This window comes from Sprattus sprattus (assembly GCF_963457725.1).
Source record: "Sprattus sprattus genome assembly, chromosome: 10".
In the NCBI taxonomy this organism is placed as follows: domain Eukaryota; kingdom Metazoa; phylum Chordata; class Actinopteri; order Clupeiformes; family Clupeidae; genus Sprattus; species Sprattus sprattus.
In genome coordinates this window covers 11,324,145-11,339,414 of record NC_137908.1, presented here as the reverse complement: position 1 = coordinate 11,339,414, position 15,270 = coordinate 11,324,145, and the positions used below count along the sequence as shown (strand labels likewise).

At 43.9% G+C, this 15,270-nt stretch overlaps 1 protein-coding gene across 1 annotated transcript in view; it reads left to right on the top strand.

Annotated features, from left to right (window-relative positions):
• The window catches only part of LOC308370981 (MICOS complex subunit mic25a-like), a 42,862-nt gene that overhangs the window by 1,121 nt on the left and 26,471 nt on the right, over positions 1 to 15,270 (top strand). The window contains exons 2-4 of the mRNA XM_080845744.1: positions 26 to 119; positions 266 to 317; positions 2,680 to 2,824. Coding sequence (XP_080701870.1) covers positions 26 to 119; positions 266 to 317; positions 2,680 to 2,824 — 291 coding nt within the window. The remainder of the gene's footprint in view (positions 1 to 25; positions 120 to 265; positions 318 to 2,679; positions 2,825 to 15,270) is intronic.

The window sequence follows — 15,270 nt, the reverse complement described above, 5'->3', positions numbered from 1 at the left end:
AGTGAAACCTGTCTGTTGATATCAGCTCTCCGAAGATGTCATGCAAAGGATGCGGGAGCCTGACCCGATGCCTGAAATTAAGCCGCCGAAACCCGAGAGCCGCAAACCTGACGCCCCGGGTATGGCCAAAAACCTCCACGTCGGTTTGCATGTTTTCGTTTGTGTATAATCACATACATTTGTCAGACTAAAAAAAAAAATCTTCTTAAAACAAATCAAATGTTTTAATAAAAGCCTCTGTGACTAGAATGACTGGTGTTCACAGGACCTCCGCCGGGACCATCTGCTGCTCAAATGCAAGAGGAACTACGGAGGAGGTGAGTTCTGATTTCCTGATTGTCCCTGGGCCTACATTAATTTTATTTTACCAGGGACATAAAAAATTGAAGACTGAGTACTTTTTGCTTTTTGTATCACCACACAAAAATGTGAATCTAATTTTTAATTATTTTTTAATTTAATTTGCTTGTCTACTAAGAGATGATCAATCATTTTTCTACAAAGCTCATATTTTCAACAATTATCTCTTAAAGGCACCCAGTGCAACTTTCGAGGCTTAAAAATAAACATTCAATTTCTAGTCTTTTTTACATGTGGTAAGTTTCAATAACTCCATACCATTACATACCGACATTCAAGCAGCAAAGATGAGACGTCGTTGTGTGGTGAGAACTGATAGAAAATCGATAACAACAACAATCGCCGCCATTTTCTTTATTTTTTGTAACCTACAATAAATAAAGCAGGCTTCCAGTCAATGGAAAAATGGCTTCTCCCCACCGGCGATTGTTGTTGTTTACGATTTTCTATCAGTTCTCACCACACAACGACGTCTCATCTTTGCCCCTTGAATGTCGATATGTAATGGTATGGAGTTATTGAAACTTACTACGTGTAAAAAAGACTAGAAATTTAATGTTTATTTTTCATTGAATGTTTACATAAAGTTGCACTGGGTGCCTTTAAACACAAGGTGTACTTTTGTTCCAGCTGTACATTCATATCGAGCCGTACAATACTTAATTTGACTTTTCTAAAGAGTTTGAGATAGCTTTATTAGCTAGCTAACTGGCTATATGTAACAGGTGTCCCACACAGTGTTGGTGGTACAGTGGGTTAGCCTGGTGACACCAGCCTACGTATTTCCGCCTGAATTGATTTCAAGCTCATACTCAGTCTGGCCCAACCCCATTGACAATCGTCTCCAGAACTCAAAATTTTGCAGGACCAATCAGCGAACAGTTCAGAGCTGTGACGCAAAACTCGCCTTGGAGGAAAAGACACGAAAAGCTATCGGAAAAGTTGTCTCAACTCTCGAGAACATCAGAAAATTAAAAGGAGAACAAGAGTATTTTCTTGTAAGTTTTATGATTGGAAAGGACGTCGTAGCTCTTCTCCCAACTGGCTTTGGGAAGAGTTTAATCTACCGAATGCTTACTAAACGTTGCTGATTGGTTAAGGGAACTCCAATGATTTTAAACCTCAAGATAAGCACCCGCCCATCTCGGAAACCAAAATGCATTGGGTTGGCCCAGACTGAAAGACGGAATGAAATGGAGTCACAGGCTGGTAATGGCCAGGCTAACAGTGGGTACCTGAAGGTTCAATTCCCAGACAATGCAGTACAAAACGAGTAAGCGAATACGGAAGTCTCTTAGTGGTGGCTTTTAATGGCATGTACACAGGAACTTATTTAATGCAATTTTTATGTCACCTGCATGGAATTGTGTATACAGTTAGGTGTCACTACAGTTTGCTATCTAACAATGGCTGAAGGCCTAGATAGCATTAAATAATCTTTCTCTGAATATGGCCTGAAACGATATTAGAGGTTGTGTACCTTTTGAAACAGCTGAGCAAGGGTATATCTGCTAAACTAGACACATTATGCACAATAAGGGTGTAAGTGCCCAGCACAAGTCATCTTATCAGGTTTCTCTGTGTGGTAATGAGGGCCTACCGTATTCTCAACAGATCAGCTCTGAATTGGGGTCTGTGGTATTTCGAGGGGAACCTTGTGTACATTTATTCTGTTGCTGTTTTAAAAGAACAGTTACCAGTGTGTGTGTGAGTGTGTTGATAACAAGTTGGTTGCCTGAGGTTATTTCTCAGATGTGCTTCTGGCAGCTGTGGGTGTCTTTGTGGTCTGTGGTGACATCTGAGCTGTTCTGGTTTAATCTGTTATGGTTATGGCTGGTATGATCAGCATCAGGAAGTACTGTGAAGTCTGTCCTGAAGCGATTTATTTTTGGATAATGACCGACGGACAATACATTATCTCGCTTATTATACGGTTACTTGCTAAAAACGATAGAAGACATTCCTCCAACATACCTCTTTTTAATGATTTAGTTGCCGTTTCATGAGTCCCGTTTAGAAATAAATAGTTTTCGCCGCGGTCTGTTATCAGGAATGAATGTAAGGTAGAACGTTGGGATGGCCCATTCAAATCAACGGTCCTTTTTGGAACATTCTGAAGAGCCGTATAATAAATAAGTTAGAAAGGAGCTTTGTTGGATTAACCCCATGTCATCCTGACAAGTCCTCATATGGTGGTCCTAAACCATACCTTATGTGGTCTCTTGTAAACACTTGCTCTGTGGTTTGTTATAGCGGTCCTGATGAGATTTCATGAGGTTGAGGTGGTGTGGTGTCTGCTTGTGTGCTTGTGGCCGCCAGGTTCGAGCAGCAGCAGGCAATAGTGCAGGAGGAGCTGGCGCGCATCGCCCGCAGGGAGAAGGAGGCAGGCCAGGAGAACGTGGGCTCTGCCCTGCTGAGAGAGCGTGCCAAGACCAGGGATGAGCAAGAGAAAGCACTGGGCCTGGTGAGAGACTTTCAAAAACACACACACACACACACGCACACATTCACACACACACACACACACACATACACACACACACACACACACATTCACCCACACACACACACACACACACACACACACATTCACACACACACACACACACATTCACACACACACACATTCACACACACACACACACATTCACACACACATTCACACACACACACACACACACACATTCACACACACACACACACACACATTCACACACACATTCACACACACACACACACACACACACACATTCACACACACACACACACACACACACACACACACACACACACATTCACACACACACACACACACACACACACACACACACACACACACACACACACACACACACACACACACACACACACACACAGAGACAGCTCTTAAAATGTTAAACTCTCCCCCAAACACTCATTAAGTATATGAGGAGGCATGCTTGTTAGCTTGAACTATCTCAGTGTTTGTCTGCAGCGCAATGCTAAAGTCTTCTTGCCTCAGGATTGATTTGTTGCAGACGTCTCCTTCACTCCCCCATCTGAGCGTTTCTCTCTCTCTCTTCATTGCCGATTGATTGGTTTCGTGCCTTCCCTCTTTCTTTGTGTTAAGTGAGAGTAATGAGTATCGAGCGTGTGCCTTGTTGTGTTCTTATCTAGGTCCACCAAAACATTTAATGATGTGAGGACATAATGAGGCCCCTGTTACTCTGTTTGATTATCTCCATCTTTCCCTTACATACATGGGTGTCAATATGCAAAGTTGTGTGTGTGTGTGTGTGTGTGTGTGTGTGTGTGCCTTGAAAGTTTATGGACTGAGGTGAGACCAAGTAGAATAAGGAAGGGGAACATCTTGTAGAGACTACCACGGAAAGAATGCAAAGTGAAAGTTTTTACATTAATTTAATCAGTAATCAGACTATTTATGTACTTATTCAATGAGTTTTATAGTGTGTTTCCTTCTTGATTTTAATTATTGTTCTGAACTGAAATAACGAATACCACATTTAGTTCCATTTCATGTAGAACATATTCTGGAATGGCAACACAACATTCTTCTCCTTATGGTGTTTCATAGTAGGGGAGAATATTGTGCAGTGGCACGTTTTATCCACCTGATGGCAGCATTGCTACAGGAGAAGTTTTATTGCACTCCCGCTACGTCTCACCACAAGCTTTATGGATCCCTATTGATTGGTGGAGGAGTATGCTGTGGCAATGAATGATGCAGAGTTGTTCTTGTAGTGCTTTCTCTTGCGTTCTTCCCTACATTTTTCTCTCCTGGCTACCCTCCTCTCTCTTTTGCTTGGGCTATTCTCTTTGCACTCTATCATTTTCTCTCCCTATTGTGCCCCTCTCTCTCTCTCTAGGTCTCTCTCTCTCGCTCTTTCTCTCTGTCTCACTCTCTATTTTGCTCTGTTGGGTGTATAGATTATTCAAGGTGTGAGGAGGGCTCTCGGCCTTAGGGAAATCTATCACTGGAGTTACTTTCTGCATGGCAACATTTACTTGCACACACACACACACACACACACACACACACACACACACACACACACACACACAGCAGGCCAAGGGCTGGAGGAGGGCCAGTGTCGAGGCAGCTATCTGCTGCTCCAGAGCCTGCCTCTTCATGCAACCTGGCCATAATGAGCAGCTGCCTTCTCCACCATGATACTCACCAGGCACCCAGTTCCATGGCCGCCACGCCACTGTGCTGAGGGTAGCAGGGTGAAGAAACCACATGAGCTGCAGAGCACACTCAAAGACATACTGTGGCTGGCTACTGTGAACACTGGATGAGGAGTTTATATTGGAAACAAATACAACACCTGCTCCCCCTTGTGTGCCCTCTCTCTCTCTCTCTCTCTCTCTCTCTCTCTCTCTCCCTCCCTCTCCTTTCTCTCTCCCTATCTCTCTCTCTCATATAAATACACACACACTCACACACAAACAATGGTCTTACCGACCATTGGTTAGTCCTATGGACAACCTTAGTGCACATTCCCCCTTTCCTGTGAGGTTCTCCAGTGGTTGGCCTCATCTGTCTCATCGGCATCATCTTCCAATGCTATGTGGGCTGCTGACAGAACCTGCTTGTGCACGTGTGTGTGTGTGTGTGTGTGTGTGTGTGTGTGTGTGTGTGTGTGTGCGTGCGCAAGAGGTGATGGTGGGAGAAACCTGAAGAATATGGTAACATGGCTGAGCTGTGGCAACCAGAGCATTGTCGTGAGTTTTCGAGCGGGAGAGACACAGAATAAGGAAGAAAGGAAAGAGAGTGTGAGTAGGAGAGAGAGAAGAGGGAAAATCCAGGCTGATGAGATTTAAATGAATGCAGAGTGAATGTTTTTGGCTCGTCGCCGCGCGCTGCTCTGCTCGTTAGAGCTGTGAGCATGGAACTGTGTGGGGGGTGGAGGGGGGAAGAGAACGAGCGAGGGGGAGAGCAGGAGAGAGAGAGAGAGAGAGAGATCACTTCAGGGCGAGCAGCATCGCAAACGGGAGCACTCCTCGTCAACACAAGTTTTGTTCGGGTGGTTGTGGTTCTGGGAGCGGGGCGGAAGGGGGGGTTGGGGGGGGTGCAAGGTCAGGACACTAGACGGCTTTCTGCTTGCCAGCGACATAATGGTGTCAGCTCAGACTGGTGCTCTCCGGCGGGGCTGACATGAGGAAAAACACTGGCTGCTGCTCGGGCTGTTAGGAGATGTGGCGTATTTATTAGTGAGCCACAGGCCCCAGTGGCACGCGGGCCAAAGCCTCTCCTCAGGTCACGCTGTGTGTCTTCAGACTGGCGCTGGCCTGCACGTCACAAACACTCCGGTAGGCATGGCTGGGAATCCAGATTATACCCATCTTAATATCTGGTGACTGGGCTGGCGACAGGAAAAGAAGAAGCTCGGTGCAAAGAATCATACATCCTTTTCTTTGTCTTCTTAGCTGTTAAGACAGCCTGTTGCTTGAAGTCATTCACTGGCCACAGTCTGTCTGTGTTGGTACTTAATGAGACATGAGACTTTTTTTCTAGATTTGGCTTTTTTTTTTTTATCTCATCTCTATGTTGCTTGCTCTCTCTCTCTCTCTCGTTCTCTCTTTCCCATCCCTCTCTTTATTTTAATAAGGCCCCTGGGGAAGTGGTAATCCTGCCTGTGTTGAATAGTTGCCTGCTGATAACCAGCCTTTATCATTAATTGTAATCACACACACAACAGCTTCTTGTTTTTTTGGTTGAAGCAAAGGCGCTCATCCCTCCTTCAGCTGTCCATATCTCTCTCTCTCTCTCTCTCTCTCCCCCGCTTTCCTTCTTACACTCTCATATCACACACACACACAGTCACTGTGTATCTGAGGGGCAGTCCAGCAGTGATTAGCACAAGCAGCTGATAGTGTAGATTAGAAGACATAATTATATTGTGTGTGGGTTTGTGTGTGTGTATAAAATGAGTGGGTATATGCATGTTGTTTGCTTGTAACCTGATGAAGCAGTATTTAAAAAGTTCACTTTCGATGTGAGTGAGTGAGTGAGAGAGAGCGAATGGAAATATACATGCAAGAGGGGGAATGAGAGAGGGAGAGAGAGAGAGAGGAAAAGAGAAGGGATAAGAGGGAGAGAGAGAGGAGAAGGGAGGAGAGGGAGGTTGAGATAGAGAGAGAGAGGAAAAGAGAAGGCAGGAGAGGGAGAGAGAGAGAGGAAAAGAGAAGGGAGGAGAGGGAGGTTGAGAGAGAGAGAGAGGAAAAGAGAAGGGATGAGAGGGAGATTGGAGGCCCTTGTGAAAACGATAAAGCCTCAATCAGAGTGGATAAGTGCTGAAAGCTGGATTTTAATCCAGTGGCTCTAGTCCTCACGGACAAATGAGGAGTCCAACACCAGCAGTGAGGATAACTGGTGTGTGTGTGTGTGTGTGTGTGGCTCTTCTCATTCCTTTTCACTCACTCACATACACACTCACATACGCATTAGAGATGAAATGACGTGTCACGGGTAGTCTAATTGTGAAAGAAATAACAACGGTTTCACGGTTATCTTGATTATTTTCTATTTGAACAATTCAGGGACCGCACGTTCCTCCGCAATCCTCACTAGGTAACAGGGTGGGTGGTGGGGCTATTATCTGTGTCTGTTTAATATTAAACAATCTGATTGGATATAACCCCGAAGTGGTTGTGGCCTATCCAGAAGATTCCTCAGATTCCTCATCATCATAGATGTACAAATCGGTTTTAGCTCATAATTACATTAAAAAAAAACAATGGCTGCACTGCCTCAGGCACATCCGTCTTGTGAATTCATGTCTCCTGCTATTAACAAAATGAACTAAATTGACTATTTCTGCATAAATTGCTAAAACAGGTAAGGGGAGTAGCTAAGGTCTTCTGTTGAGCAATTATTGTTTTTCATTAAGGCCCATTGGAATGCTAAACCATTGAATAAATTCCCCTCTGACAAGGCTATATGCATTGAGCCAGATCAGCTAAGGAAAAGAAGAATGCTTTTGCTTTAATTACGATATGAAACTGCCATTTCAAACATTCTATGTGATAGGAAATGATCGTGTTCAATAGCCCTCATGTAACGAAATGTAAACAAAACATTTTACAGTGGACCTTTAATTTAAAGACTGTTACATAGAGGACCTTTAATTTGAAACCCAACAAGGAGCAATGGTGCAAGTATATCTTCTATCTAACACCCTGCTTGTACATACCAGTCACCTAACAGTCTTAAAAATGCGTTAGGCTAGTCAGATTTTTGAAGTTATTTAGCCTGCATTACAAAGAAATGATTGTGAAGTGTGGTTGCATGGGAGTTAGGATAGCCTATGCCATGTGAAAAAATGGCAAAATGTGTCAAAAATGACATTTAGCTGTCATGTAGACCTAATTTATGATATTAATCTTATGTTATTTAAAGAGGACCTATTATACTGATTTTCAATGTGATTTTCATGTTATTTTTCTCATGTTGTACATCTCCATTCACCCAAACATTCTGTTAGAGCTCCTGTGTCTAAGCCCCCACTCCCAGATCCCAGTGTGCTCTGATTGGTCAGCTAGACGGACAATAAGGACTGTGTTACGAGATTGCGTCATCTTGTCACAAAGGGGAAGGGCTGGAATTCCAACGAGGCATTTCAGGCAGCTGAGAAAAGTGTTTTAAAACTGAGATTTACTACAAAGCGGTTCATCTCAACATGCCTAACACACACACACACATGCAGAACAGACTGGAATATGTTCCAAATTCAGCTTTTCATTTTGGACTGCCCAATCCTGCTAATATTGTTGTGTCTGTAATTCTCTTTATCTCTGTCTTTTCTCTCTCTCTCTCTCTCTCTCTCTCTCTCTCTCTCTCTCTCTCTCTATCTCTCTCTCTCTCTCTCTCTCTCTCTCTCTCTCTCTCTCTCTCTCTCTCACACACCCACACTCCCTCAATCAACAGATATGATCTGTGTTTCTTTAAGGCATATATGTTGACGCAAAGCGGAGGTTATACTAGTCCAGTGTCATAAGTCTAGTGTGCAGAAATGACTGAGGATTGAGCTCCACTGGAATTACATTCGGCCCATTGGGTCTGTTTTATTGGGCTCATTAAGTGGGCCCTAGCTTGGAGGCAGAATCTCGGGTGAGGGAAAAACGACCTATTCCATCCGTGCGGGTTTGTCGCGATAAATTAAAAGTTTCTCCGAGGCATGGATTTTGGATATAGGTGTGGGTACATACTGTATTTTTCTCAGACAGAGAACATTTGCAGGCACCAATCACAAACCATTACTGCTCCAAGTCTGAGTTATCTATCTTTCCTTCATTGGAAGAGTGGTGCATAATGCCTACATATTGCTATATTAGTGAGGAAGCTGGAGCAAACCTGTGTTATGGGTTAATACTATTAATCCAATTAAACTTGAAGATCCTCAAAGTTAACACACATCCTGGCAGGCTTATTTAAAAAGAATAAGATGTTTGTTTTAAAGGGGAAACTCCAGACTTGAGTCTAATTTGTCTGACCTGTATTAAATGCTCAGTCAGCAGTATGAATGTCATCCCTGATGTAAATACACATGAATTACTTTTTCTTATTATTTGTATTCACATTGTATTCTAATTAGACTAAGGCAGAAAAGGAAATGCCGTACCACACCAGTGCAATTTCCACAAAAACAAATCTCTTGTCTTGGCAGCAAAGGAATGCAGAGAGAGATTGCATTCAGGTTGGTCCAGGTGTTCAAATTCATCAGCATAAACATAGCTCGCAGCCTCCAATATCTTATGCACTCCCCCTTCATGTAGGCTACTGCTCACTGCTGCTCTTGCGTTGTATGCATCAGGTTCTTTCCCTGTCTCGGGCATATTCCATATTGTTAGTACATCTACAGCCACCAGTAGCCTTGTGTTACACAAATGAATACCTTTTAAATGTCTGCACTCTCACGTCGACTAAGTGCTCAGCTAAACAGGCTTTTGCTCACCTGTTTGGTCTGGCTGGGGTTTTGGATGCATTGACTCCACCAAATAGCCTACAATCTGTTCCTAGAATAATTTGAGTAAAAAAGCCACTTATAGGAGAACATTTAAATCGAATTAAGGCTGAATACCCTAGTTACCTGAGATGAACCTGATATGCTGTTGCAGTAAAAGTTTAAGATCATTCTTTTACATCACCACACAGTATGTAGGCTATCCCTTTGTGGAAAGGCGTGAGAGTAGCCTTCTAAGCAAAACACGGGTTTCCATATTAAACAAGGCTGACCTCCTGCTCCCATGAATTGCATCAAGTGCTAGTGTTATGTTAGGGATAATGACCGCCAGCCTTTACATTATCCCGCTTATTATACGGTTACCTGCCAAAACGATAGAAGATGTGAATTAGAAGCACAAAACTGTTGCTAGTGACAGCAGTCATAATTTTTTCACTGCAGTGAATTTTCAAGAAATTACAGACCTGCGAACGTTGGGGTGGCCCATTCAAATCAACAGAACTTTTTGGAACATTCTGAAGAGCCATATAGTTTAAAAAAATATTAAATTATATATGTATTAAGTGTGGACATTTTATACTCTATGCCTAAATAAATTCTCCAGAATGGACATGTGAGAGGCTATATTGATGTCAACTAAAATAACGTTAGCTTGTCAGGGAATCTAAGTGAGCAAAACACTTCCTTTTTTACAGGCTTAAAACACATACCCTGATTAACAACAACAATAATAATCTACAATAGTCTGTTCAAATGTATGTGGCTAGGGCATTTGAAAAGATGTCTGACAAGCTACAATTATGTGTCAACACATTTAATTGTTTTGAAGAATAGAAGAATCACTACGGCTTATTCCATGTAAGCGGCAAACGTCCAGAACTCCTGGCGATACTGCCATCTTCTTACACTGTAATCTCGTCTAACGCGTTCACTTTAAAAGGATTGCTAGGCAATGCTCTTGGTCAGCTTTAACTAAACCTTTCCCTAATTACCTTCGCCCTGGCTTTGCTCACCCCATACCTTAAACTGAACCTTTCCCTAATTAACCCCGCTCTGGCTCTGCCCACTTAGTGCCTTTGACCACACATTTACCTCTCTCTCTGAACGATCTCCTTGTCTGTGCAACAGTGCACATGCACATGCGCTGCTGTTTCTGCCTGCTGTTGTCACCCTCAAACTAGGGCCCAGTGTGGTAATGGTACTCCCCCCTCTCTCTCTCTCTCTCTCTCTCTCTGTCACTCTTTCTCACTCACTCACTCTCACTCACACACTCTCACTCATACTCACACACATACACCGACAACATCTCTCTTCTGTGTAAACTTGTATGTCTTTGTTTTTAAGCTTGATTTGTGTCAGTGGTGTGACATCTCTTGGTTATTCAGGTGGGTGTTCTAGTTGGGCAGGCATGTCGAGACTGTAGACGGTACATCACTATCACTGCACAGTCCATTCAGACAGCACATTTGTTACTTTAAGAACAGAAGATTTTCCATAAAGAACTTTAACTGTATAAAGGATGGAAACCTAGGAAGTGACCAGCAGGTGCATCATAATTGCAGCAGTGGGCCTCTCTTTCTGTCTTTTTAGCCGAACTAATACCCCAAAAAGATGGGTGTAGCAAAAACCTTGACAGTGGACTATCTGCAACATCCCATATGGAAAAGGTCTATAAAAAAACATACAAATCACACAGGTCAGGTATAATACCCGCATGGTAAATATGTGATAAAGAGCTTGCACATATACTCCATACTAAAATGGCACAACACACTTCAACATGCAAGGAAGGTTATATATAAAGCATATTTTTTTCTAATTTAGTCCATACGATTTGGAACATACTTATGTGTGTTAATACACTGTTATTGTGTATAATGAACATATTCATTTTACAGTTTTCCATATGGAATGGTTGTTGTGCAGTTGGCCAGGGGCTCAGATTCACAGACCATGTCTGTTTCTTACAAGAGAACCTAACTGACTTGGCACTTGCCATTTTGCCAATCCAAGGATTTCTCTTTGGTTGCAATTGCGGATTGCAGTTTTCTCTTATTATTGAAATCTTTCTGCAATGAATTTTCTGTCAAGGAATTTCTACATTAGCTGTGATTGATTTTTTTAACTCAAAATCACCAAAATTTTAACTGCAATGTTTGAGAAGTCTTGAAGCAAATTCAGTCCCTTTTTGCCCCCAATAATAACAACAAACCCTGGCAAGATCCTGGAGGGGCTGAGTAATGAAGGGACCTGTACAAAGGGCCCCACTTTAATCCAGCCACATCCTGACTAGACTGCGGCCTGCCTGCTGAGCTCATGGCTCTCCGTGAGTTGATTGGCGGTGTGCGCTTCTCCATCACACTTAGCCGAGTCTGGGCGGTGAAGAGTGTTTCAGTGGAGCGAGTATGAATGACCCTGTCAAGCACGTGCCCACTGCACAATCAGAGGAAATGTCATTGGGATTCTGGCGCGTGTGTCTACATAGAATAAACTGCAGACTGACCCCCCCCCCACCCCCCCCCTCCCCCCCACACACACAGACACACTCCAACAGTTAAATGATCCCATTTTTCCTCAACACAACGTTAGCCGCGAGCACTGTAACAAGGCGGCGTGCCAGTCTGTCCATTTTTTCCTGCTCACTGGTTATGCTAACAACTGCAGATGCTCCTTCTCCCTCCCTCTCTCTATCTCTCCTTCCCTCCCTCCCTCCCCCCCCCCCTCTCTCTGTAATTCTCTGTGAGCATTAGCTAGTGATAATAAGGCTAGCGCAGCCTCTCTCCTCTCTTTTTTGTCTGCTGAGAAATCTCTGGGCTGAAGATTACATTATGCTCTGCTATTTATTAGGCGGCAGAGGAGCGTGGTGGAGAGTCGCGGTGGTGGTGGCGGCGGCGGCGTCTGTTTAATCATGAGGAATGACGCTCCTGCTCCATCTCGTCCCTATGTTTTATCAACGCTAAATCAAGCCAGCGCCGCCGGCCACATTAACCGCCCCGCGCCCATGAATCAGTGCCTGACCAACTGCCTCTTCTCTACGTCTTTTTCGTCATCTTCTTCATCATCTTCTTCTTTCCTTGTCCTCATCTCCCCCCTTTTCTTTCTTTCATCTCTTGACTTCCTCTGATTTGTCTCTGGTCTCGGCTTTGGTTTGCTTGTTTTTGTGGTGACTGTTTCTCTGCTGTTCTCATGGCTTCAATTTGGGGGTCTATCTCTCCACTCCTTGGTTTCCCTCTCTTCATATCTCTCCTGCTGCCCCTCTCTTTCCATATCTGTTCCTCTACCTTTTCTTCCTCTCTTTCTATTTTCTCTCACCCCCCTGTCCCTCCTTTTACTCTTTGTCCTTATCATCTCCTTTACTCTCTTCTGCTGTTTTCTCTCCTTCTCTCACTCTCTTTACATCCCCCCCCCCCCCCTTTCCTCTCTCTGCCTCCTCCTTCTCTTCCCAGCCTGCAGAATTGGATGCTTGGGTAAGCAGAAGCTGTTCGCTGTTAATCTTACTTCCCTCTCTCTGTATTCAAATGTCATGTTTTCATTGTGCATTAAAACAGAATGGGAGCGTGCACACACACACACATCTCTGAGCGCGCTCACACACACACACACCACACCTACATCACAACACTTTTAGAGCTATTCAGCTAGAAAATTACATATCATCTGCCTGGCCAACTGAGGGGATTCTTCCTGCCTGCAGACACTGGCAGAATGAAGAAAGGGGGGATGATTGCACTGAATGTAATTCAAGAATGTGTGTGTGTGTGTGTGTGAGGGTGTGTTGGTGGCTAAGAGTTTGCAGGTCAGTGTGTGTGTGTGTGTGTGTGAGAGAGGGAAAAGTGTAGTGCCAAATGTGAAACAGTAAGTTTGTGTGAGTGTTTGTGTTTGGTTGGATGCTCTTGGCTAAGGTGTGCTTTTGTCTGTCTGTGTGTGTGTTTGTCTGTGTGTGTGTGTGTGTGTGTGTGTGTGTGTGTGTTTGTCTGTGTGTGTGTGTGTGTGTGTGTGTGTGTGTGTGTGTGTGTGTGTGTGTGTGTGTGTGTGTGTTTGTGTGTGATAATGCATGTGCGGGTCCTCACGCTTGCTAAAAGCTCCCCTGTGGTGTACACTGCATGTGACATGCTTCCGCTCAGGACACACACACACACACACACACAAACAAAGTGCCACAAAGCAACCCCCCTGCTCTAAATGTGCTATATGCCTCTCATCATCCTCCTGAGTGTACATTTAGGTCTTTCCGTCAGTAAGTGTGTGCGTGACTTGCAGGTGTTTGAATTGTTCCCCTTGCTTTAAAAGCTTCAATCAGTGATCAAGGCATTGTCACACCATTGTGCTCAACTCTATCTCACTGAACACTTGTGAACATTTTAATGATGCTGGAAGTCACGATAATCTGCTCACGGTCACGTAACAGCACTGGAGTAGCTCCATGGCAACGGTGACATTCAGGAGTACATGTTAAAAACTCTGCATTCCAACGGGGTCCGGCAACCTGTGAATCGCCAGGCACGTGCGCATTTTTGTGTCTGGTGAGCATGGTAACCAACTGAATGCCATGACAACAATCAGAGTGTTGCCAAGGTCATAGATCAGTGCGCCTCCTGCCGCTCCATTCATATAAATCTGTGCACTTAACGGAAACAGCACACTGCCTCTCCTGCTTCAGAGCTCCTCACTGGACACTGCAAGGCCCTGTGAACCAAGGGCCCTAATTTCATAGGGCAACAAGCTGTGTGTAACGCTATTTTATAACAGTAAATAGGAGAACAACACGTTAATTAATGGTCTAAACTGGGTAGCTTGGTTGTTAACTAGGTTGTACAATACAAAAGTATATTACTTTTCTTTCTCACTTCTTATTGCAGAGTGAAGGCCCCGATGAACGATACTAGAATGCTCACACTCTGTAAGGTGTTGAGCGTAATTGCATAGCCTACATAGCCACTGAGAAAATGTTTTGTTGAGGTAAATGATCAGTCAGTTTAGTAACTGGGTGGTCATTGTTATGCTGTCAAACTGTGTAGAGATTAGATTAGAGGCGCCTGCCAGACGATGAATACCAAGATGGAGGTTACATTTCAAAGAGGGAAGTGGATTACTCCTTCCTCAAATCCCTTTTCATGAAACACCTACCTTTTTGATCAGACACTTACAAATGAGCTGTCGGTCCACCCTGTAAGGTGCTAAGGTCTGTGTGTCACATGACATTGCCAAATGAGTGTGTTTTAGTAATCAAAATAGCTTTACGCTATGCCTTTTTTTGTTGCACGTAAAAACCCGCGTTGCACATATATCAAATTGGGGCCCTAAGTGTCACAAGATGGCTGCAAAAAACAGCATTTCCTAGAGCTTCTCTGTCTATGCTTGTGCTTAATAACCATTTACCCTTCTCTGTCCTTCTCCTATCTCACCCTCTTACAGCCTTCCTTCCATCCAAACATCCATGCTGTGCTCTAATAGCCATTTTATGCTTCTCATTCCATGTTTGCTTTATATTTTCTATGCTTTTTTATTTCCCTACTTGCTTCTGCATGGCGCTAAAGCTCTCACCAGGCGGCTGCTTGATGTCACCCTGGCTTCAGCCTCAGCCTCAGCCTCAGCTCCAGCCTTGACCTGTCGCAGGTATCAGTCCTTCAAGCTTCACGCTACACACACACTCTACCCTCACTGCAGTAGCCACCTCTAGCATAGCAGCCATTACATAGCAGCAAGAGCCTTGAGATAGCAATTAGTGCTGTCAGCATCACTGCTGCTAAATAACACCATTATTATCAGGATGGGACAGTAATGGCAGTTTCACAGTAGCAATCGCTAACCACATGTCTTGTAATGGGTATAATGGATATAATGGTATCATAACATGTTTTAGGCATGAGCTCTAACCCCGCCAACCTATCCCAGCAGTCTGGGAACCGTCTCTCTCTATGGTCTGCATCCATCTAATGAGTTG